The sequence below is a fragment of the Hippocampus bargibanti genome, linkage group LG08 (assembly GCF_051943395.1).
Source record: "Hippocampus bargibanti isolate YZ-2025 linkage group LG08, ASM5194339v1, whole genome shotgun sequence".
Taxonomy (NCBI): Eukaryota; Metazoa; Chordata; class Actinopteri; order Syngnathiformes; family Syngnathidae; genus Hippocampus; species Hippocampus bargibanti.
In genome coordinates, this window is record NC_142741.1 from 23,663,684 (window position 1) to 23,687,302 (window position 23,619).

Below are 23,619 nucleotides of genomic sequence, written 5' to 3' on the forward strand. Positions count from 1 at the left end.
AATAATCATAACAATAGTAATAAATACATGTTTATTGCTAATTCGTGATCCAAAGCTTCTTCAGAATAATTCTAAACATTTTGTGTTAACATTCTGTGTGTAAAGGACAATCGACACCATTTTTTTTGTTTCCTAACTGACATCTGAAAAACGTTTTATAGTACGTAAAATACCCAAAATACGCAGGATGATATTTTTCGTCAAATGCAAATCACCAATAAAAATTTCAATTTGAAGTGATTTTACAAATTATGGACACAAGTTGTCCGGAGGTGTCGGTTGTCCTTTAAATATAATACAAAGGCATGTATGCAACTGAGCAAAAATATTTCCTTTTGAATGTTTAAACAATAGACGGGCATACACGGAAAAACGAATGTCATCAGGTTGTCGAGAAGAGTGATTGATATCCTCCACAGGTGTGAATGTCGGACCTCAATTCCGCGATGATAGAAATGCTGTGAGGCGACGCTCAAGTCATCAGTCGGCTGCAACAAGTACAAACACAAGTTTATACCGGATGATAAATAAAAAATAAAATAATAATAATAATAATAATAATAAAAATAAATAATGTTACTTGGAACAAAGCTACAGGTCAATGTATCAGTGCATTCAATTATATGACTTAATTGAAACCAGGCAGGAAGGTGATTGAGCACAAATTTCTCACTGCTTTCAAGGACAACCGACGCCTCCAGACAAGTTGTGTCTATAATTTGTAAAATCACTTCAAATGACTTCTACTGAGCGTATTTTACAAAGATTCCACCGCATATAGATATATTTTACGTTTTAAGACTGGCGTTGAATATTCAGGAAGTCTTGTTTTTCAGTTGGTGACGAGTCCGTACGTGACGTCACTGAAGGAACGGCCCTGACCGAGAAAGCGACACATAATGCATTTTGGGTACTTTGTTTGGTCTGAAAACTTCGTGTTGATGGCGAAATCAGAAGGAAAACATAAATAACGCGATGGTGAACAGTCCTCTGTTGCACCAAGACTACTATTTGATACTAGTTGACACAAATTCCCAGCAGACAAATCAGCCCATTTCCAACTGAGCTTGAGTGCCATCTTGTGCATTTTCCGGGATGCTACATTGGTGTCATTGACGGCTTGAATTGATCAAAAAGGACTTCTTTAATCGATTGCAAACATGTATGCTTTCCTCTTCAGAACTATTTGACTCATATTCATAACTGGATGAGTAACAAGAAAGCATCTTCTCCGAATCTGAACTCTCTGAAGCCATTGTTTTGTGTCTGGAGTATCCTGGCGTGACGTCACCAACAAGGGGGCGTTACCTTCTAAAACTCGCCATTTCCGAGGCCATTTTGAAGCAGTTTTGGGACTATGAATCATTTTTATTGGTGTTTTGCATTTGACTAAAAATATCAGACTTACGTGTTTTGGGTATTTTAGCTACTATAAAACGTTTTTCTGATGTCAGTTAGGAAACAAAAAAAAAAAACGTGTCGGTTGTCCTTTAAAGGTTTGGGGTTTGAATTCCGGCTCGGGCTTGTGTGGCTTTTCCGTCAAACATTTGAAAGAAACAAACATCCCGAGTCAAAATGGAATGTAAACTCGGGATGAATGATATTGAAGGGCCGCAAAAGAAACAACTGGATCAGCTCACACACCTTCTTTGCGCAGGAAGAACTTCCAGAGACAGAAGCAAAGGGCCAGCACCAGGAGAGCTGCCACTGTGGTCACCGAGATGAGGATGGCCAAGGCCGTCCCAACTATTAAGACATGATACACATTTCAGCCTGAGAAATCAACAGATGGCCTGAATCGGCTTTACGGGCCATAAGAACTGCAAAGGATTTATATTTCCACTCATTGTCAAGAAATTGATTTTAAAACCAGTTTTTGTTATTTCGTGTCTAAATGCTTTTAACTCTTTCATGCATTCTGTTAGCTGATAACGTTATAAGGGGTCCACTGGAGAAAACGCTCTACTGTAGCACCTTATTATGTGGTGAATGAGGAATGATCCCTCGAAATGGTGAAAGAAGAAGGCTACGTTCCTCGGCAAGTATTTAATGCAGATGAGACCGGCCTTTTTTGGAAAAAGATGCCTAACCGGGCTTTCATAACACAGGAAGAGAAGTCTGAACACCATTCCATCAAGCCACCAACGACCATCACAAAGGTAAATAAAATGACTTTATTATACAGTACAGTTTATTTCTTTAATTACAATGCCGTAGCACAGTTATGATACATAAAATAAGGTATATGTTGTATAGTTTTAAGATTTATTTAGTAGAAAAGTTGTTTTATGGGGACCTGGGAACGGATTATTCACATTCACCACATGCCTTACTATACATGGTCGTTTTTTTCAGCTAAAAACGCCTTACGATACATGGTTGTTTTTTTCGGCTAAAAACGCCTTACTATACATGGTCATTTTTTTGGGCCAAAAATGCCTTACTATACATGGTCGTTTTTTTCAGCGAAAAATGCCTTACTATACATGGTCGTTTTTTTCGGCTAAAAATGCCTTACTATATATGGTTGTTTTTTTCGGCTAAAAATGCCTTACTATACATGGTCGTTTTTTTCAGACAAAAATGCCTTACTATATATGGTTGTTTTTTTCGGCTAAAAATGCCTTACTATATATGGTCGTTTTTTTCGGCTAAAAATGCCTTACTATATATGGTTGTTTTTTTTCGGTTAAAAATGCCTTACTATACATGGTCGTTTTTTTCAGACAAAAATGTCATAATCTGGTTGGTGACCAACTGGTGGCGCTGTCGGTCCCGCCTGCACCTGCACAGGTGCCGGTCGTTTCCAATCAGTCACACTCAAATGGACACCTGGCACGACCATTCGGTGTCGGGTAATTGTTATATGTCATTGAATGCTGTTGGATGCAATTGTATGCATTGTGTGCAGTGCATGTGTTTGTTTAATCTTGGCGGACTTTTACTTTTGGTCTTCTTTTGCTACTTTGTATTTTTTCCATTCGGATGATTTTGATGTTTTACATTTTGTTCCTGCTGACTTTAATTTAATACAATTTGTCAAACAACCTCCTACTCACTCCTGCCTGCTTTTTGGGATCTGCACCCGCCATCACCACCTCGCAAATCGTGCCAAAAAAAGGCCTTACTATACATGGTCGTTTTTTTTGGGCGAAAAATGCCTTACTATACATGGTCGTTTTTTTCGGCTAAAAATGCCTTACTATATATGGTTGTTTTTTTCAGACAAAAATGCCTTACTATATATGGTTGTTTTTTTCGGCTAAAAATGCCTTACTATACATGGTCGTTTTTTTCAGACAAAAATGCCTTACTATATATGGTTGTTTTTTTCGGCTAAAAATGCCTTACTATATATGGTCGTTTTTTTCAGACAAAAATGCCTTACTATACATGGTCGTTTTTTTCGGCTAAAAATGCCTTACTATATATGGTTGTTTTTTTTCGGCTAAAAATGCCTTACTATACATGGTCGTTTTTTTCAGACAAAAATGCCTTACTATATATGGTTGTTTTTTTCGGCTAAAAATGCCTTACTATACATGGTCGTTTTTTTCGGCTAAAAATGCCTTACTATATATGGTTGTTTTTTTTCGGCTAAAAATGCCTTACTATACATGGTCGTTTTTTTCAGACAAAAAAGGCCTTACTATACATGGTCGTTTTTTTAGGCGAAAAATGCCTTACTATACATGGTCGTTTTTTTCGGCTAAAAATGCCTTCCTATACATGGTCGTTTTTTTCAGACAAAAATGCCTCACTATACATGGTCGGTTTTTTTAGGCGAAAAATGCCTTACTATACATGGTCGTTTTTTTTGTCGAAAAATGCCTTACTATATATGGTTGTTTTTTTTCGGCTAAAAATGCCTTACTATACATGGTCGTTTTTTTCAGACAAAAATGCCTTACTATACATGGTCGTTTTTTTCAGACAAAAATGCCTTACTATACATGGTCGTTTTTTTTCGGCGAAAAATGCGTTACTATACATGGTTGTTTTTTTCGGCTAAAAATGCCTTACTATACATGGTCGTTTTTTTCAGACAAAAATGCCTTACTATACATGGTCGGTTTTTTTAGGCGAAAAATGCCTTACTATACATGGTCGTTTTTTTCGGCTAAAAATGCCTTACTGTACATGGTCGTTTTTTTCGGCTAAAAAATGCCTTACTATACATGGTCGTTTTTTTTGTCGAAAAATGCCTTACTATACATGGTCGTTTTTTTCGGCTAAAAATGCTTTACTATACATGGTCGTTTTTTTTTGTCGAAAAATGCCTTACTATACATGGTGGTTTTTTTCGGCGAAAAATGCCTTACTATACATGGTGGTTTTTTCATAATAATAATAAAGGCTGAAATAGTTCCAAGTGGGGATACGTGGGATTGAACCCAGGACTTCACACAACCAAAGTACATGCTTAACCACTGAGCTATATCAACTTTTAACATGAACGGAAAGGCCCCGCCATACATGGTCGTTCGTTTTTTTCGGCCAAAAATGCCTTACTATACATGGTCGTTTTTTTCAGACAAAAATGCCTTACTATACATGGTCGTTTTTTTCGGCTAAAAATGCCTTACTACATGGTCGTTTTTTTCAGACAAAAATGCCTTACGATACATGGTCGTTTTTTTTTCGGCGAAAAATGCCTTACTATATATGGTCGTTTTTTTTCGGCTAAAAATGCCTTACTATACATGGTCGTTTTTTTCGGCTAAAAATGCCTTACTATATATGGTTGTTTTTTTCGGCTAAAAATGCCTTACTATATATGGTTGTTTTTTTCGGCTAAAAATGCCTTACTATACATGGTCATTTTTTTCAGACAAAAATGCCTTACTATACATGGTCGTTTTTTTCAGACAAAAATGCCTTACTATATATGGTCGTTTTTTTCGGCTAAAAATGCCTGACTATACATGGTCGTTTTTTTCGGACAAAAATGCCTTACTATACATGGTCGTTTTTTCGGCTAAAAATGCCTTACTATACATGGTCATTTTTTTCTGCTAAAAATGCCTTACTATACATGGTCATTTTTTTATACATGGTCGTTTTTTTCGACCAAAAAAAGCCTTACCATACATGGTCGTTTTTTTACGGCCAAAAATGCCTTCCTATACATGGTCGTTTTTTTTCAGACAAAAATGCCTTACTATACATGGTGGTTTTTTACGGCCAAAAACGCCTTACTATACATGGTCGTTTTTTGAGGCCAAAAAAGCCTTATTATACATGGTCGTTTTTTTCGGCTAAAAATGCCTTACGATACATGGTCGTTTTTTTCAGCCAAAAACGCCTTACTATACATGGTGGTTTTTTTAGGCCAAAAATGCCTTACTATACATGGTCGTTTTTTTAGGCCAAAAAAGCCTTACTATAAATGGTCGTTTTTTTCAGCCAAAAACGCCTTACTATACATGGTCGTTTTTTGAGGCCAAAAAAGCCTTATTATACATGGTTGTTTTTTTCGGCTAAAAATGCCTTACGATACATGGTCGTTTTTTTCTGCTAAAATGCCTTACTATACAAGGTCGTTTTTTACGGCCAAAAATGCCTTACTATAAATGGTCGTTTTTTCAGCCAAAAACGCCTTACTATCCATGGTGGTTTTTTTAGGCCAAAAAAGCCTTATTATACATGGTCGTTTTTTTCGGGTAAAAATGCCTTACTATACATGGTCGTTTTTCTTTGGCGAAAAATGCCTTACTATACATGGTGGTTTTTTTCGGCTAAAAATGCCTTACTATACATGGTCGTTTTTTTGGGCGAAAAATGCCTTACTATACATGGTCGTTTTTTTTTTCGGCTAAAATGCCTTACTATACATGGTCGTTTTTTTCGGCCAAAAATGCCTTACTATAAATGGTCGTTTTTTTTTTCGGCTAAAATGCCTTACTATACATGGTCGTTTTTTTCGGCCAAAAATGCCTTCCTATACATGGTCGTTTTTTTCAGACAAAAATGCCTTACTATACATGGTCGTTTTTTTCGGCTAAAAATGCCTTACTATACATGGTGGTCTTTTTCGGCCAAAAAAAGCCTTACTATACAAGGTCGTTTTTTACGGCCAAAAATGCCTTACTATAAATGGTCGTTTTTTTCAGCTAAAAACGCCTTACCATACATGGTCGTTTTTTTCAGCTAAAAATGCCTTACTATACATGGTCGTTTTTTTTCGGCCAAAAAAAGCCTTACTATACAAGGTCGTTTTTTACGGCCAAAAATGCCTTACTATAAATGGTCGTTTTTTCAGCTAAAAACGCCTTACCATACATGGTCGTTTTTTTCAGCTAAAAATGCCTTACTATACATGGTTGTTTTTTTCTGCTAAAAATGCCTTACTATACATGGTCGTTTTTTTCGGCGAAAAATGCCTTACTACACATGGTGGTTTTTTCATAAGAATAATAATAAAGGCTGAAATAGTTCCAAGTGGGGATACCTGGGATTGAACCCAGGACTTCACACAACCAAAGTACATGCTTAACCACTGAGCTATATCAACTTTTAACATGAACGGAAAGGCCCCGCCATACATGGTCGTTTGTTTTTTTCGGCCAAAAATGCCTTACTATACATGGTCGTTTTTTTCAGACAAAAATGCCTTAGTATACATGGTGGTCTTTTTCGGCCAAAAAAAGCCTTACTACACAAGGTCGTTTTTTACGGCCAAAAATGCCTTACTATAAATGGTCGTTTTTTCAGCTAAAAACGCCTTACCATACATGGTCGTTTTTTTCGGCTAAAAATGCGTTACTATAAATGGTCGTTTTTTCAGCTAAAAACGCCTTACCATACATGGTCGTTTTTTTCGGCTAAAAATGCCTTACTATACATGGTCGTTTTTTTCTGCTAAAAATGCCTTACTATACATGGTCGTTTTTCTTGTGCGAAAAATGCCTTACTATACATGGTCGTTTTTTTCGGCTAAAAATGCCTTACTATACATGGTCGTTTTTTTTGTCGAAAAATGCCTTACTATACATTGTCGTTTTTTTCGGCGAAAAATGCCTTACTATACATGGTGGTTTTTTCATAAGAATAATAAAGGCTGAAATAGTTCCAAGTGGGGATACCTGGGATTGAACCCAGGACTTCACACAACCAAAGTACATGCTTAACCACTGAGCTATATCAACTTTTAACATGAACGGAAAGGCCCCGCCATACATGGTCGTTTGTTTTTTTCGGCCAAAAATGCCTTACTATACATGGTCGTTTTTTTCAGACAAAAATGCCTTACTATACATGGTCGATTTTTTCGGACAAAAATGCCTTACTATACATGGTCGTTTTTTTTCGGCTAAAAATGCCTTAGTATACATGGTGGTCTTTTTCGGCCAAAAAAAGCCTTACTATACAAGGTCGTTTTTTACGGCCAAAAATGCCTTACTATAAATGGTCGTTTTTTCAGCTAAAAACGCCTTACCATACATGGTCGTTTTTTTCGGCTAAAAATGCCTTACTATAAATGGTCGTTTTTTCAGCTAAAAACGCCTTACCATACATGGTCGTTTTTTTCGGCTAAAAATGCCTTACTATACATGGTCGTTTTTTTCTGCTAAAAACGCCTTACCATACATGGTCGTTTTTTTCGGCTAAAAATGCCTTACTATAAATGGTCGTTTTTTCAGCTAAAAACGCCTTACCATACATGGTCGTTTTTTTCGGCTAAAAATGCCTTACTATACATGGTCGTTTTTTTCAGACAAAAATGCCTTACTATACATGGTCGTTTTTTTCGGACAAAAATGCCTTACTATACATGGTCGTTTTTTTTCGGCTAAAAATGCCTTAGTATACATGGTGGTCTTTTTCGGCCAAAAAAAGCCTTACTATACAAGGTCGTTTTTTACGGCCAAAAATGCCTTACTATAAATGGTCGTTTTTTCAGCTAAAAACGCCTTACCATACATTGTCGTTTTTTTCGGCTAAAAATGCCTTACTATAAATGGTCGTTTTTTCAGCTAAAAACGCCTTACCATACATGGTCGTTTTTTTCGGCTAAAAATGCCTTACTATACATGGTCGTTTTTTTCTGCTAAAAATGCCTTACTATACATGGTCGTTTTTCTTGTGCGAAAAATGCCTTACTATACATGGTCGTTTTTTTCGGCTAAAAATGCCTTACTATACATGGTGGTTTTTTCATAAGAATAATAAAGGCTGAAATAGTTCCAAGTGGGGATACCTGGGATTGAACCCAGGACTTCACACAACCACAGTACATGCTTAACCACTGAGCTATATCAACTTTTAACATGAACGGAAAGGCCCCGCCATACATGGTCGTTCGTTTTTTTCGGCCAAAAATGCCTTACTATACATGGTCGTTTTTTTTCAGACAAAAATGCCTTACTATACATGGTCGTTTTTTTCGGCCGAAAATGCCTTACTATAAATGGTCGGTTTTTTTTTTGGCTAAAATGCCTTACTATGCATGGTCGTTTTTTTTTCGGGGAAAAATGCCTTACTATACATGGTCTTTATTTTCGGCCAAAAATGCCTTACCATACATGGTCGTTTTTTTACGGCCAAAAATGCCTTCCTATACATGGTCGTTTTTTTTCAGACAAAAATGCCTTACTATACATGGTTGTTTTTTTTCGGGGAAAAATGCCTTACTATACATGGTTGTTTTTTTCAGCCAAAAATGCCTTACTATACATGGTCGTTTTTTTCGGCTAAAAATGCCTTACTATACATGGTCGTTTTTTTCGGCTAAAAATGCCTTACTATACATGGTCGTGTTTTTCGGCCAAAAATGCCTTACTATACATGGTCTTTATTTTCGGCTAAAAATGCCTTACTATATACATGGTCGTTTTTTTTTTTTTTCAGCCAAAAACGCTTTACTATACATGGTCAATTTTTTTCAGCTAAAAACGGCTTACTATACATGGTCGTTTTTTTCGGCCAAAAATGCCTTACTATACATGGTCGTTTTTTTCGGCTAAAAATGCCTTACTATTTTATATATATACTACTTACATTTTCAATACACACCACCACGGCTGGCGGAGTGATCTTCGGCGGAAGCATACGACCGAACAGCACCAGAGGTTAAGTTACCAACAGTCGTTATGGAAGGTGACTCTCCTTCCATAAGCCATCAACGACCATCAAAAAGGTAAATAAAACTTTATTTTACAGCACACTTTATTTCTTTCATTACAGTCCTCATGTAATGTGCCTCTCTTTCCAAACAGCAATTCCGTTTGACCTTCGACCTCCAACGCCATTCCATCAATGACCATCAAAAATGTAAATAAAGTGACTTTATGATACAATGCAGTGTATTTCTTTCATTACAATACAATAGCACATTTATTATACATAGAATAAGGTATGTTGTGTGTAGTTTTAAGGCTTATTTAGTTGAAAAGTATATTTTATGGAAACTCGGGAACGGATTATTGCCATTTTAATGGTTTCCTATGGGATTTTTTTTTTTTGAGATACACACTCTGTCTGGGAACCAATTAAGTTCGTAAGTTGAGGTCTCACTGTATTTCATAAAATATATGCTTAATAAAGATATGTCCTTGTACAATTAGAGAGTATACTACACATGTTATGACAAAAATGTTCGTATGTACCATTGTCCGTAATGTTCATTATGGAATGTGACTCCTTCCAAACAGCAATTCTCTCCGACCTGCCACCCCATTCCATCAAGCCATCAACGACCATCACAAAGGTAAATAAAACGACTTTATTATACAGTGCAGTCTATTTCTTTCATTACAATACAATAGCACATTTATTATACATAGAATAAGGTATATTGTTTGTAGTTTTCAGGCTTATTTAGTTGAAAATTATAGTTTATAGAGACCCTGGAACGGATTATTCCCATTTTAATGGTTTCCTATGTGATTTTTTTTTTGAGATACAACCTTTTCACCTTACACACTCTGTCTGGGAACCAATAAAGTTCGTAAGTTGAGGTCTCACTGTATATTGTTTGTAGTTTTAAGGCTTATTTAGTTGAAAATTATATTTTATAGAGACCTGGGAACGGATTATTCTCATTTTAATTGTTTCCTATGGGAAATTATTTTTTGGGATACACACTTTTCGCCTTACCCACTCCGCCTGGGAACCAATTAAGTTCGTAAGCCAACGTCCCACTGTATTTGCCTTTTAAATGTCAGCCTTGACGAAGCACTTTTTCAAATAGCATGATATAAACAAGGTGGAATTGCTTCATGGATTGAGCGTTTTTTACCGTCTTTCATGAGTTAGAGTCAAAATATTTCCAAGTGGCTCTTGCGTCTTTCTACTTTTCTGTATGTCACCCCAAATCCCGCCCGTGTGAAGATGAGGAGATGAAATATGACAAAAATGATAGACACAATGTATATTTTTAGCAGGAGACAATTTTACACTGACTTTTGGTATTCATGGCCACGGCGATGGGAGCCTCCAGGCCCTTATGATGCACCAGACATTTGACGGACACGTCTTTCAGAAGGCCGGAACGCACAGTCAGGGTGCTGATGACCAGCGTGGTGCCGTCATCCTGAGGCAGCAGCGTCGCGACGGGTGGCCCAACGGTGCGGTTGTCTTGCTCCACGTTCCAAACAATCTCCACGGGGGGCCGCGATACGGCGCTGCAGTTGGCTTCGATCACGCCGGCCGATGTGCTTTTATAGCTCACCTGTGGTTTGGGCAGTGCTGGTAAAAACATAAAGATGGATGGACAACATGTTACAGTTCAAGGAAGATTTTGGTAGGTAGGTAAAGGATGGATAGATAGATAGGTAGATAGGTAGGTAGGGATAGATAGGTAGGTAGGTAGGTAGGTAGAGATAGATAGATAGATAGATAGATAGATAGATAGATAGATAGATAGATAGATAGATAGATAGATAGATAGATAGATAGATAGATAGATAGATAGATCGGTAGGTAGATAGGTAGGTAGAGATATAGATAGATAGATAGATAGATAGATAGATAGATAGATAGATAGATAGATAGATAGATAGATAGATAGATAGATAGATAGATAGATAGATAGATAGATAGATAGATAGATCGGTTGGTCGGTCGGTAGGTAGATAGGTAGGTAGGTAGAGATAGATAGAGATAGGTAGGTAGCTAGGTAGGTAGAGATAGATAGATAGATAGATAGATAGATAGATAGATAGATAGATAGATAGGTAGGTAGGTAGGTAGGTAGGTAGGTAGGTAGGTAGGTAGGTAGGTAGATAGATAGATAGATAGATAGATAGATAGATAGATAGATAGATAGATAGATAGATAGATAGATAGATAGATAGATAGATAGATAGATAGATAGATAGATAGATAGATAGATAGATATAGAAATAGATAGGTAGGTAGCTAGGTAGAGATAGATATAGATAGTTAGCTAGGTAGGTAGAGATAGATAGATAGATAGATAGATAGATAGATAGATAGATAGATAGATAGATAGATAGATAGATAGATAGATAGATAGATAGATAGATAGATAGATAGATAGATAGATAGATAGATAGATTTTTTTTAGGGGGGGAGGTCATTATTTTAAATGTATTCATGTGCTATAGATTGAACAAAGCACATTTAGATTTGTGAATTCCAGAAAATCCATTAGCGCATCTCTGTCTGGTTTCAATTTGCTGTTCTGAAGAGGAATGGTCGAATGGAACATTTGTATTGGCAGCAACATATTATTTGGATATTGTACTTTTAGAAGCTGGCAAAGATTTTACTGAAAACTTCACCTCAGCCTTTATAATGGTCTGATCAGTGCTCCCACATTTGTGTGCGGATCTGTGTGTGTGTGTGTGTGTGTGTGTGTGTGTGTGTGTGTGTGTGTGTGTGTGTGTGTGTGTGTGTGTGTGTGTGTGTGTGTGTGTGTGTGTGTGTGTGTGTGTGTGTGTGTGTGCGTGTGTCGTCTTGTGAGGACCACTACCATTTAAAACCATACGTAGTGAGGACATTTTTGACAAGTGAGGACCTTTTGGCCGGTCCTCACAAGTTTTTCATTTTAAAGGCCTCTAGAGGGTCTATATATGCATCTGTTAAAGTTTCAGAAAAGTCCTCACAGATTCACCCAACATGATTTTTTTGATGTGTATTTTCATTTCACTTGGATACACACACTTTTTACTCAATGTGTGTGTGTGTGTGTGTGTGTGTGTGTGTGTGTGTGTGTGTGTGTGTGTGTGTGTGTGTGTGTGTGTGTGTGTGTGTGTGTGTGTGTGTGTGTGTGTGTGTGTGTGTGTGTGTGTGTGTGTGTGTGTGTGTGTGTGTGTGTGTGTGTGTGCATGGTTAATGAGAGGAAAAAATTCATACCACAAAAAGTCAAATGATATTTTAACCAAATTCACGACAGGGGTGAGGACTGTGAATGTACCCATTCAGAAACCTCCCTTCTGCTGTTATTTCAGTTTCATGTCCACTTTTTATTGCTTTGTTTTTAAAGAAGTTGAAGTGGGAAATGGGGTGACATTTAGTGTTCAAATGTACCACGAGTTCTTCTCTAAACTTCTCAGCATCGGTGGGCCTCACTCCTTATCAGGAGTTATCCGGACCTCACAAAACCATTGAAACAGGAATACGTGTGTTTGTATTTGTATGACTAGTCTTGTGAGGACCACTCACATTTTATGCCATACACAGTGAGGTCATTTTTGACAAGTGAGGACCTTTTGACCGGTCCTCACAAGTTTTTTTTTTATTCTAAATGCTTCTAGAGGGTCTATATATGCATCTGCTAAAGTTTCAGAAAGGCCTATAACAGCATGAAACTTTTAAATATGATAACTTTTTATTCTGTCTAATCTCTACCAGTGTTCTACATACTTAACCAATAAAGATGATTCTGATAAGCTATGTATGTAACGGGCAGCATGCATCGGATGAAGTCTCACATTCTCTCCAGTGTAGCAGCACTTGAAGGGATGGAGGGTGTCATGGAGGAAAACAATCCCAATGCTAATAGTTCTGGATAAATACAAACACCAACTGTATTGTACTGTAGTGTTTCGAACAAAAGCACCTGTGTTGATGGAGGTTGAGAGCGAGGGAGTGGGAACCGAAGAGCCAAGCAGAGACAAAGCACACAGGCTGGCCACTGTGTGCTGACAAACACTGACAACAGTCATGAATCAGAAGCAACTCACACCATTTAGTGCGCAGAGCTCTGATTCTTTGCAAAATGAGCCAGGAAGACAAGATCAACATTCCAGCATCAAATCCCAGGCATGCTACTGTGTGGTCAAAGGAGAGGAAGCTTTTGTTGGTATTTTCTCTGGGTACTCAGGTTCATTCTCACATTAAAGGACAACCTTTTGAAACTCGACATTTCCGAGGTCATTTTGAAGTAGTATTGGGACACTTTAACTCATTTTTATTGGTGTTTTGCATTTGACTAAAAATATCAGCCTGCGTGTTTTGGGTATTTTAGATGCGATAATACGTTTTTCTGATGCCAGTTAGGAAACGAAAAAATGGTGTCGGTTGTCCTTTCAATAACAAAAAAAAAACACATTTTAGCGTGATTTTACAACTTGAGTTTAGCGTGCGTGTTATTTTCTATATTAGTGTCGTCTAAATATGCTGTCGTAACATGCGAGACAAAGATAAAATGAACATTACAAATCCTACCGTTAGCTTAGCTGCTACGCGAATGTTAGCATTTGTGTATTTTATTTATTTCTTTTTATTCTCTACGTGTGGTGAAAGGCTTAGCAATAAAATGCTCTTCAAATAGACAAACGTGACGTGACTATTGTGCCTTGGGGTTAACGTGAAATGTTCACTTTGGTTCAAAAAACGGTGAAATCGTGATTTAGCGGCATGCTCACCATACGTGGAAAGGCACACAGTGGAGCTCTTGGGCCCGTCCGCATGCGTGTTGTACAGACAGGTGTAGCAACCCTCGTCCTGGATGGCAACAGGTTGGATGGTGAGCGTGCTGTCCGACAGGGAAGCGCTGAGCCACATCCTGCCTTGGTAAACGGCATCGACCATGGGGTCGCTCCTTTTGGCGTAGGAGGCCACGTCCGAGGAGGGTCCACCCGGCGTCGAGGCGTACCGCCAGCTAACCTGTTGCACCTTCTCGGGCAGGCCGTAAGAGCATGACAGCGATGCCTTTTTCCCACTCACGGCTGTCTTGTTGCTGTCTGCTGTCACCGATGCTGCAAGGGGAACATGTGGAAGGAGGGTGGACAATCAGTAGCGTGCAAAGACTTCCATGCTGGCCTAAAAATAGCTGAATCACGGACTTGTGTTCATTATATTTTTCCACAAATATTATAAATTCTTATTAAAATAACTCCAAATTGACTTTCAGCTTCTTTTCTTTACTTTTCATCTGTTTCGCTGCTTTTCGATGAGTGTTTTCGTATTTAAAGGACAACCGACATCACTTTTTTGTTTCCTAACTGACATCAGAAAAACGTTTTATAGCATCTAAAATACCCAAATCACGCAGTATGATATTTTTAGTCAATTGAAAAACACCAATAAAAATGACTTAAAGCGTGCTGAAACTGCAAAAAAATGAAACTGGGCGTGGCCAGTTTCAGAAGGTCCCGCCCACTTGTTCGTGGCGTCACCCCAAGACGTCTTACCTTGCTGGAGAATCAAAACAATGGCTTCAGATTCGGAGAATATGCTTTGTAATTACTCATCCAGTTATAAATATGATTCAAATAGTTCTGAAGAGGAAAGCATACATGTTTGCAATCGATTAAAGAATTTATTCTTTAATCTGGGTCGGGAAATGTAGCACCAAAAAGAGGCAGAAGAGGGCGACAAAGCTCCATGTAAGGAATTAATCAGCCTGTGGAAACGGGCAACAAAGCTCCATGTAAGGAATTAATCAGCCTGTGGAAACGGGCTGATTAATTCCTTACATGGAGCTTTGTCGCACTCTTCTGCCTCTTTTTGGTGCAACATGACGTTTTCAGACCAAACAAGTACAGCAAAATATATTGACGTGATGTGATGGAAGGACTGCTACAATGTGTCCTTTTTTCGGTCAGGGGCGTTCCTTCAGTGACGTCACGTACGGACTCGTCACCAGCTCAAAAACAAGACTTCCGGAATATTCAGCGCGAGTCTTAAAACGTAAAATCTAGCTATATGCGGTGGAATCTTTGTAAAATACGCTCAGTATAAGTCATTTGAAGCCATTTTTCAGCCAGTTTTGTGCAGTGGTTGGGGGGCACCCTGAACTGGTTGCCAGCCAATCTCAAGGCACACGGAAACAAACAACTTTTCGCTCTCACACTAGGGACAATTTGGAATGTTCAATCAGCCTGCAAGGGATGTTTTTGGAATGTGGGAGGATATCAGAATACCCACAGAAAAGCCGAAAATGGTTTGCAAACACCTTGAAAGTCGACTCGTTTCAGGGAACAAAGCCATCTGTAAAATATCAATTGCACAACACAGATTGGATCACATGTTGCTATCCCGCTTTTGTTATTTTGCCACCGCCCTGACCCCTTGCACCCCTGTAACATGACTAGTTATTTATTTCCCCCAATCTTTGATTTATTTTGACGTGTATGCCCTCGGCACCCGTGCTCCTAGGACCTAATCTGCCCGGAGCGGTTACAGTGCAAATATTTTGAAAATATGTGTCCAAAACAGAAAGCAAACAAAGCGCAGCTGTTTCTGCTTAAGTGTGGTGAGCCCACTTCTCTCTTTTATGAAAATACCTGGCTGGGCCTCATCATGCTTATCCGGCGCACGGAATGAAGAACATTCTCATCTGGAAGCCACTCAGAGCTCGGATATACGTGTTATATTATCCGTTTATGATATGGCTACAAATAGCTATTAAAGGACAACCGACGCCTCCGGACAAGTTGTGTCCATAATTTGTAAAATCACTTCAAATGACTTCTACTGAGCGTATTTTACAAAGATTCCACCGCATACAGCTATATTTTACGTTTTAAGACTCGCGCTGAATACTCCGGAAGTCTTGTTTTTGAGTTGGTGACGATTCCTGACATCACGCCACGGAAGGAACGCCCCTGACCGAGAAAGAACACACTGTAGCAGTCCTTTCATTACGTCAATGCATTTTGCGGTACTTTGTTTGGTCTGAAAACTTCGTGTTGATGGCGAAATTAGAAGGAAAACATATAAATAACGCGATGGTGAATCGTGTGTTGCACCGAACATTGCTATTCGCTGACAAAAATTCCCAGGAGACAAATCAGCCCATTTCAACGGAGCTTTGTCGCCATCTTCTGCATTTTTTGGGTGCTACATTTCTCTCCAGATGCCTCAAAATGACACGGAAGGAGTTCTTTAATCGATTGCAAACATTTATGCTTTCCTCTTCAGAACTATTTGAATCATATTCATAACTGGATGAGTAACAAGAAAGCATCTTCTCCGAATCTGAAGCCATTGTTTTGATTCTCGAGCAAGGCAAGACGTATTGGCGTGACAACACGAACAAGGGGACGGGACCTTCTGAAACTGGCCACTTCCGGGTTCAATTTGAAGTAGTTTTTAGACACTTTACGTCATTTTTATGAAGGGAAGTCTTGTTTTTGAGTTGGTGACAAGTCCTCACCCTACGTCACTGAAGGAACGCCCCTCACCGAGAAAGGACATACCTTGCATTACCTCATTGCATTTTGCAGTACTTTGGTTGGTCTGAAAACGTCGTGTTGATCCATGTTGATGGCGAAATTAGAAGGAAAACACATAAATAACACGATGGTGAATCGTTGTGTGTTGCACCAAGACTACTATTTGATACTAGTTGACACAAATTCCCACCAGACAAATCAGCCCATTGGACAAAAGTCTTGGGCGCCATCTTGTGCATTTTCTGGGACGCTACATTGGAGTCCAGACGCCTCAAAATGATACGGAAGGACTTCTTTAATCGATTGCAAACATTTATGCTTTCCTCTTCAGAACTATTTGAATCATATTCATAACTGGATGAGTAACAAGAAAGCATATTCTCCAAATCTGAAGCCATTGTTTTGATTCTCGAGCAAGGCAAGACGTCACGAACAAGGGGGCGGGACCTTCTGAGATCATTTTGAAGTAGTTTTGGGACACTTTAAGGCGTTTTTATTGGTGTTTTGCATTTGATTAAAAATATCATACTGCGTGTTTTGGGTATTTTAGATGCTATAAAACGTTTTTCCGATGTCAGTTAGGAAACAAAAAAGTGGTGTCGGTTGTCCTTTCAGCAACGTACGACAGTCTCTTTTGATATGAACAACAAACGTCTGTGTAAGCTCTCAGTCGGACAGGAGTGGTCCATCGATGAAAAGGTTTCTTCAGCAGCCGTCATCTGTACTCCTTTCAAGGTGTCGGACGTTTCGCTTCTTATCCAAGAAACTTCGTCAGCAAACTAAAGTCTTACTGGTAGTTTCGGCCCTATATATAGATATTCCTACTGTCCAGACGTGGCGGTGCCGGACTCCGCTGTGATAAGAAGCGAAACGTCCGATACCTTCAAAGTTGTCCAGATGACGGCTGAAGAAACTTTTTCATTGATGAACAACCAACAAAATCCAAAACGCCTATGCAAAAAAACAAAAACGGCTTACTCACCAGTGACGATCAGGCAGGTACGTCCTTGTTTCGCATGACCTTGGACCGTGTTAAAGATGCACGTGTAGCATCCTTCGTCCCTGAAACTGACTCTTTGGATGGTGACGGACGAAGTGTCTTTTGAAGAAGGGGTCAGTTCCACGTGTTGCTGCCCGCTCACGCTGTCCTTATTGCCCGGCTGGTAGCTAAGTAGCGTTTGGTTATTCACGTCCAGCCACCACACCTGACGCACAGCATCGCCTCTGTCCTTTGTGAAGGCGCACGTCAAAGTGAACGGCTTGCCCACGCCGGCGTGCACTCGTTCCGGGGTCGTGACCTTACCTTGGACACATATGATATCATTTATGTGTACATCTCAATAAATGAGATGATTGTGAGAAAACTAGATGTAGGCTGTATTTTTTTAGATACATTTCTGATGATTTTATTTGGCAGAAAACCAAAACCCCAAATTCACCTCAATAAATAACCACAAATGACGTAAAAAAAGTACTACAGTGATACCTTGGCTTACAAACATAATTGGTTCCCAGACAGAGTGTGTAAGGCGAAAAGTGTGTATCCCAAAAATTAATTTCCCATAGGAAACCATTGAAATGAGAATAATCCGTTCCCAGGTCCCCATAAAACCTAATTTTCTTTCTACTTTCTAATTTTCTAAGCCTTAAAACAACACAAAATATACCTTATTTTATGTATGATAAATGTGCTATGGTATTATAATTAAAGAAATAAACTGTACTTTTTTAGGTACATTTCTGATGATTTTATTTGGCAGAAAACCAAAACCCCAAATTCACCATCTCAATAAATAACCACAAATGACGTAAAAAAAGTACTACAGTGATACCTTGGCTTACAAACATAATTGGTTCCCAGACAGAGTGTGTAAGGCGAAAAGTGTGTATCCCAAAAATTAATTTCCCATAGAAAACCATTGAAATGAGAATAATCCGTTCCCAGGTCCCCATAAAACCTAATTTTCTTTCTACTTTCTAATTTTCTAAGCCTTAAAACAACACAAAATATACCTTATTTTATGTATGATAAATGTGCTATGGTATTATAATTAAAGAAATAAACTGTACTTTTTTAGATACATTTCTGATGATTTTATTTGGCAGAAAACCAAAACCCCAAATTTACCATCTCAATAAATAACCACAAATGACGTAAAAAAGTACTACAGTGATACCTTGGCTTACAAACGTAATTGGTTCCCAGGCGAAAAGTGTGTATCACAAAAAATAATTTCCCATAGGAAACCATTGAAATGAGAATAATCCGTTCCCAGGTCCCCATAAAACATAATTTTCTTTCTACTTTCTAATTTTCTAAGTCACACAAAATATACCCTATTTATGTATCATAAATGTGCTATGGTATTATAATTAAAGAAATAAACTGTATTGTATAATCTTTCTTCTTTTCCTTTCGGCTTTTCCCTTCAAGGGGTCGCCACAGCAAACAGTGTCCTCAATCTTTAGAGGTTTGATCCGCATGTTTGTTTTGGCCAAGCTTTTACGTGGGATGCCCTTCCTGACACAACTCTCTGTATTTATCCGGGCTTGGGACCGGCACAAGAAGACAGTATAATAAAGTTGTTTTATTTACCTTTGTGATGGTCATTGATGGCTTGATGGAATGGAGTGGCCGGTTTCATCAGCATTAAACACTTGATGAGGAACGTAGCCTTCTTCTTTCACCATCTTGAGGAATGATCCCTTGTAGGTGCTTTCTCTGCGATAATTTTATCTAGTTCCTCATCAATTGTGATCTGTTTAGCTGGGTTGATAGCTTTTTGCATCAAGTGTAGAGATGGCTTGTGCGGGTGGTTTGTGGAGCCTGATTGATGGGAATTTTAACCTTGCAGTCTACATTCTGCCTTTCAACTATCAAAGTTGAAACAAGTCCAGATTTCACTGTTGTCTATCCATTTTGTCACTCTGTCTCTGTTGTCTGCATAGCTCTTCAATGTTTAAACCACCTCCCTCACTGCTGCGTTCTTGACCAATCACACGGCTTTAACTTGCCCAAGAACGGCTTCACTCTCTCTCGCTATCTGTAAACCCCCCCACACACACACTGCTGCGTTCTTGCCCAATCCCGTGGCTTTAACCGAAGAATGGGAGCGGGGAATAGAAGACAAAAACAGTCTGCTGCCATTTTGTTGTTAGAAGAACGGGCTCGTTCGCAAATGACACATCACTCATTCAGGAAGCTCCGTGTGTATCCCGAAAAAAGTTCGTATGCCGAGGTAAAATTTTCATAAATTTGATGTTTGTAAACCGAAAAGTTCGTAAGCCAGGTATCACTGTATTTTTAAATAACTTCCTAAATACTGTATTCTCATTTTATTAATTTGTATACAGCAAAAAGCATGTTCATGAATGACTATTGATAACATTGTCTCCAGGGGCTTTTTCTTTTTAATGATTTCTCTACTTGATTCACTTTAAAATACTGCAAATCACATAAGGATAAATCACTAGCAAGCTAAATCTATTCAACGTCCATTTGGTCCTCAAAATGAATGATGTATTGAAATGGATGCACCTCCCATTTTGAAAAGTGTGAATGTGAATTTCGCTGAAATATTTACCCTGGAGTTTTGTCACCAGCAGAAGTAGCAAACACACATGTAGACCTTTCCTACAGGAGGCCCGGATCATCATCATCACCATCATCATCTTTGCTCATTTAACAGAGAAGATGAAGATCTGAAAAAGAAAAAAAAACTGCTGTAGAATTCAAACCAGTCATTGTGCCATACATACGCCAACTCTGCCAACGGAAGTGACCATTTAAAGGACAACCGACACCATTTTCTTGTTTCCTAACTGATATCAGAACGTTTTATAGCATCTAAAATACCCAAAACACGCAGGCTGATATTAGTCTGATTTCAGGCTGATTTTAGTCGAATACAAAACACCAATAAAAATGACTTAAAATGTCCCAAAACTACTTCAAAAAGACCCCTGAAATGGCGAGTTTCAGAAGGTCCCGCCCCCATTTTCGTGACGTCACGCCAAGACATCTAGCCTTGCTCGAGAATCAAAACAATGGCTTCAGATTCGTAGAATATGCTTTCTTGTTAATCATCCACTTTTGAATATGATTCAAATAGTTCTGAAGAGGAAAGCATACATGTTTGCAATCGATTAAAGAATATATTCCATGCCATTTTGAGGCAACATTGGGGGGGAAATCGATCACCAGAAAAGAGGCACACAATGGCGACCTCCTGTGGCCACCTCCGTTTCCACAGGCTGATAAATTCCTTATATGGAGCTTGGACGCCCTCTTCTGGCGGCTTTTGGGTGCAACACGGTTTTCAGACCAAACATGTACAGCAAAATACATTGACATGATGGAAGGACTGCTACAATGTGTCTTTTTTTTCGGTTAGGAGCATTCCTTTAGTGACGTCACATACAGACTCATCACCAATTCAAAAACAAGACTTCCTAAATATTCAGAGCGACTCTTAAAACGTAAAATATAGCTATATGCGTTGGAATCGTTGTAAACTATGGCCAGTAGAAGTCATTTGAAGTGATTTTACAAAATATGGACACAACTTGTCCGGAGGCGTCGGTTGTCCTGTACGCATTTAATCAATCACATTTCAACCATCATTTGTTACCAGGTCAGATGTAGATATCTGATATCACTTTTCTGCAGGCTCGGCAGCATAAAAATCAATGGCGATTTAACAGTTGCTTTAAGCCAGTGGTGTCAAGTGGTATTTGTCGCGGGCCACATCCTAGTTATGGTTATGAATTTTAGGGAAACCATAAAAATGTTTCATCATCTTCACATATTATACAGTATACACAGCACACAAAAAATAATGAATAACTCGTTTTCAAATTTGAAGTAAAAAATAATATTTTTTTTGTGGTTTACAGGGGGCAATTTCAAATTTTGGTTAGGACTTTAACAAGCATTATGGAATTTCAAAAGTTAGATTTGCTTTCGCGGGCCGAATAAAATGATGTACTTGATATTGACACTGGTGCTTTAAGCAATCAGAGTTCGAGTTAGCCACCCAAACAAAGCCTGCTCGAAGACACTGGCAATGTCAGTTTTCGCAAATTATGATTGGCTAGTCACATGATCACTAGTATCACAAGTCGCTAGTGATAGGTGCATACTGGCCAGAGCTAGCACACTGTATTTGTAGCGAGCTGCATAAGCAAATGCATTTTTTTCTGTTGATTTAATCGCGGTTTTGTCAACCCATAATGGCTGAGGGAGGTGAAGAAATGGATTTGGTTGCACATAGACTGTTGAAGCCATTTTCAAGAAAGACCTTTCCAGAATAAACGGACGTCATTAAGAAAGATTGGAAAGCTCAGAAGCTAGCAAAAATAGCAAATAATATTGCAATATTATCAGGATATTATGAATCCACATTTTCCGAGTAAAAATTCAAACAGTTTAATACATATATTTCTTACATTTCTTCAAATCACACCACACTCGCAGCTGTGGAGTGATTCAGACATAGCACTACTGAAGGCCTAGGGTCGACACGCGCGGCCAGATCTGAATTAGATATCATTGAAATGTCAAATGAAGAGTTTGGGAAGTAGAAATGCTGTTCATTGAGAGTTTGTATGGCATACAATTTATATTAGGTGATAGTCTGAATATATTTAGCACTGTCTTAATAGTGCAAATTTATCCATTGTGGGATAAGTAAAGGCTTTCGTATTACAGTGAAACCTCAACTTACAAACTTTTTGTCTTACAAACATCAAATTTCTGAAAATTAAACCTTATAATAAGCACTATTTTCATAATACACACCCACCACGGCTGGCGGAGTGATCTTCGTCGGAAGCACACGACCGAACAGCACCAGAGGTTAAGTTACCAACAGTCCTTATGGAAGGTGACTCTCCTTCCATAAGCCATCAACGACCATCAAAAAGGTAAATACAACTTTATTTTACAGCACAGTCTATTTCTTTAATTACAGTCCTCATGTAATGCGCCTCTCTTTCCAAACAGCAATTCCCTTTGACCTTCGACCTCCAACGCCATTCCATCAAGCCGTAAATGACCATCACAAATGTAAATAAAGTGACTTTATGCTACAATGCAGTATATTTCTTTCATTACAATACAATAGCACATTTATTATACATAGAATAAGGTATGCTGTGTGTAGTTTTAAGGCTTATTTAGTTGAAAAGTATATTTTATGGAAACCCGGGAACGGATTATTCCAATTTTAATGGTTTCCTATGGGAATTTTTTTTTTTTAGATACACACTTTTCGCCTTACACACTGTCTGGGAACCAAATAAGTTCGTAAATTGAGGTCTCACTGTATTAAGACTTACTTATTAAAAAAGGACAAACTTCCATTGGAATAAACCACATTGACAAGAACAAAAAGCTTATAATACAGTAACATTTTTGTTGAAAAAGCCTCTCACAGGTCCCTAAAAAGCTACACAAAATATCACAATACCTTATTTTCCAGTGTAGAAGGCGCATCGGAAGTATAAGGCGCACTCTCCAATGAAAGCTGTACTGTATTTTCAAACCTTTTCCATATATAAGGCGCAACGGACTATAAAGTGCACCTTCAATGGAAGAAAAATGTTTTCCAAATATAACATATAGAATGGACGTGTCAGGAGTAATTATAAAACAAGACAACTGACCTCTCCTTGTGTCGAAATGATACTTGCGGATGCTCTACCTCAGCAACATGTCTAATGGAAGGAACATCGACTTCTGAACAACCTGCAAAGAACAACCAAGAGGCTTTTGCCTCGGAGTGAGTGAGAGGTGAAGCTCTGGGATTGCAATGGAGGGCCGACACAGAGGGGAGGCGTGAGATGGGGGCAGGGGGATGGGAGCCACTTGGTATCGTTGGGTTGGATTCACAGCGCCCTCTTGTGAGTAAGGCTCTCTCTCACTGCCTCGCCCTATTTCCCTCCCTCTCTTTCTCCATCCACCTTCCCTCTCTCTCTCTCTCTCTCTCTCTCTCTCTCTCTCTCTCTCTCTCTCTCTCTCTCTCTCTCT

General features: G+C 38.6%; 1 protein-coding gene across 2 annotated transcripts; it reads right to left on the bottom strand.

Moving 5' to 3' along the window:
- Nucleotides 1–16: 16 nt before the first annotated feature.
- LOC148894859 (OX-2 membrane glycoprotein) lies at nucleotides 17–23,393 on the bottom strand. Of its 2 annotated transcripts, XM_089002990.1 has the most exons (7): nucleotides 23,256–23,393; nucleotides 20,174–20,291; nucleotides 17,572–17,892; nucleotides 13,836–14,168; nucleotides 10,405–10,689; nucleotides 1,645–1,746; nucleotides 17–488 (listed from the first exon to the last, which is right to left on the bottom strand). In XM_089002990.1, the coding sequence occupies exons 2-7, from the start codon at nucleotides 20,259–20,261 to the stop codon at nucleotides 481–483; spliced, it is 1,137 nt and encodes a 378-aa protein (XP_088859116.1). In that variant the 5' UTR covers nucleotides 20,262–20,291; nucleotides 23,256–23,393; the 3' UTR covers nucleotides 17–480. The 2 variants fall into 2 exon arrangements, with proteins under 2 accessions (XP_088859116.1, XP_088859117.1); XM_089002991.1 differs by lacking the exons at nucleotides 17–488; nucleotides 23,256–23,393 and having other exon boundaries at nucleotides 1,637–1,746.
- Between the last annotated feature and the right edge of the window lie 226 nt (nucleotides 23,394–23,619).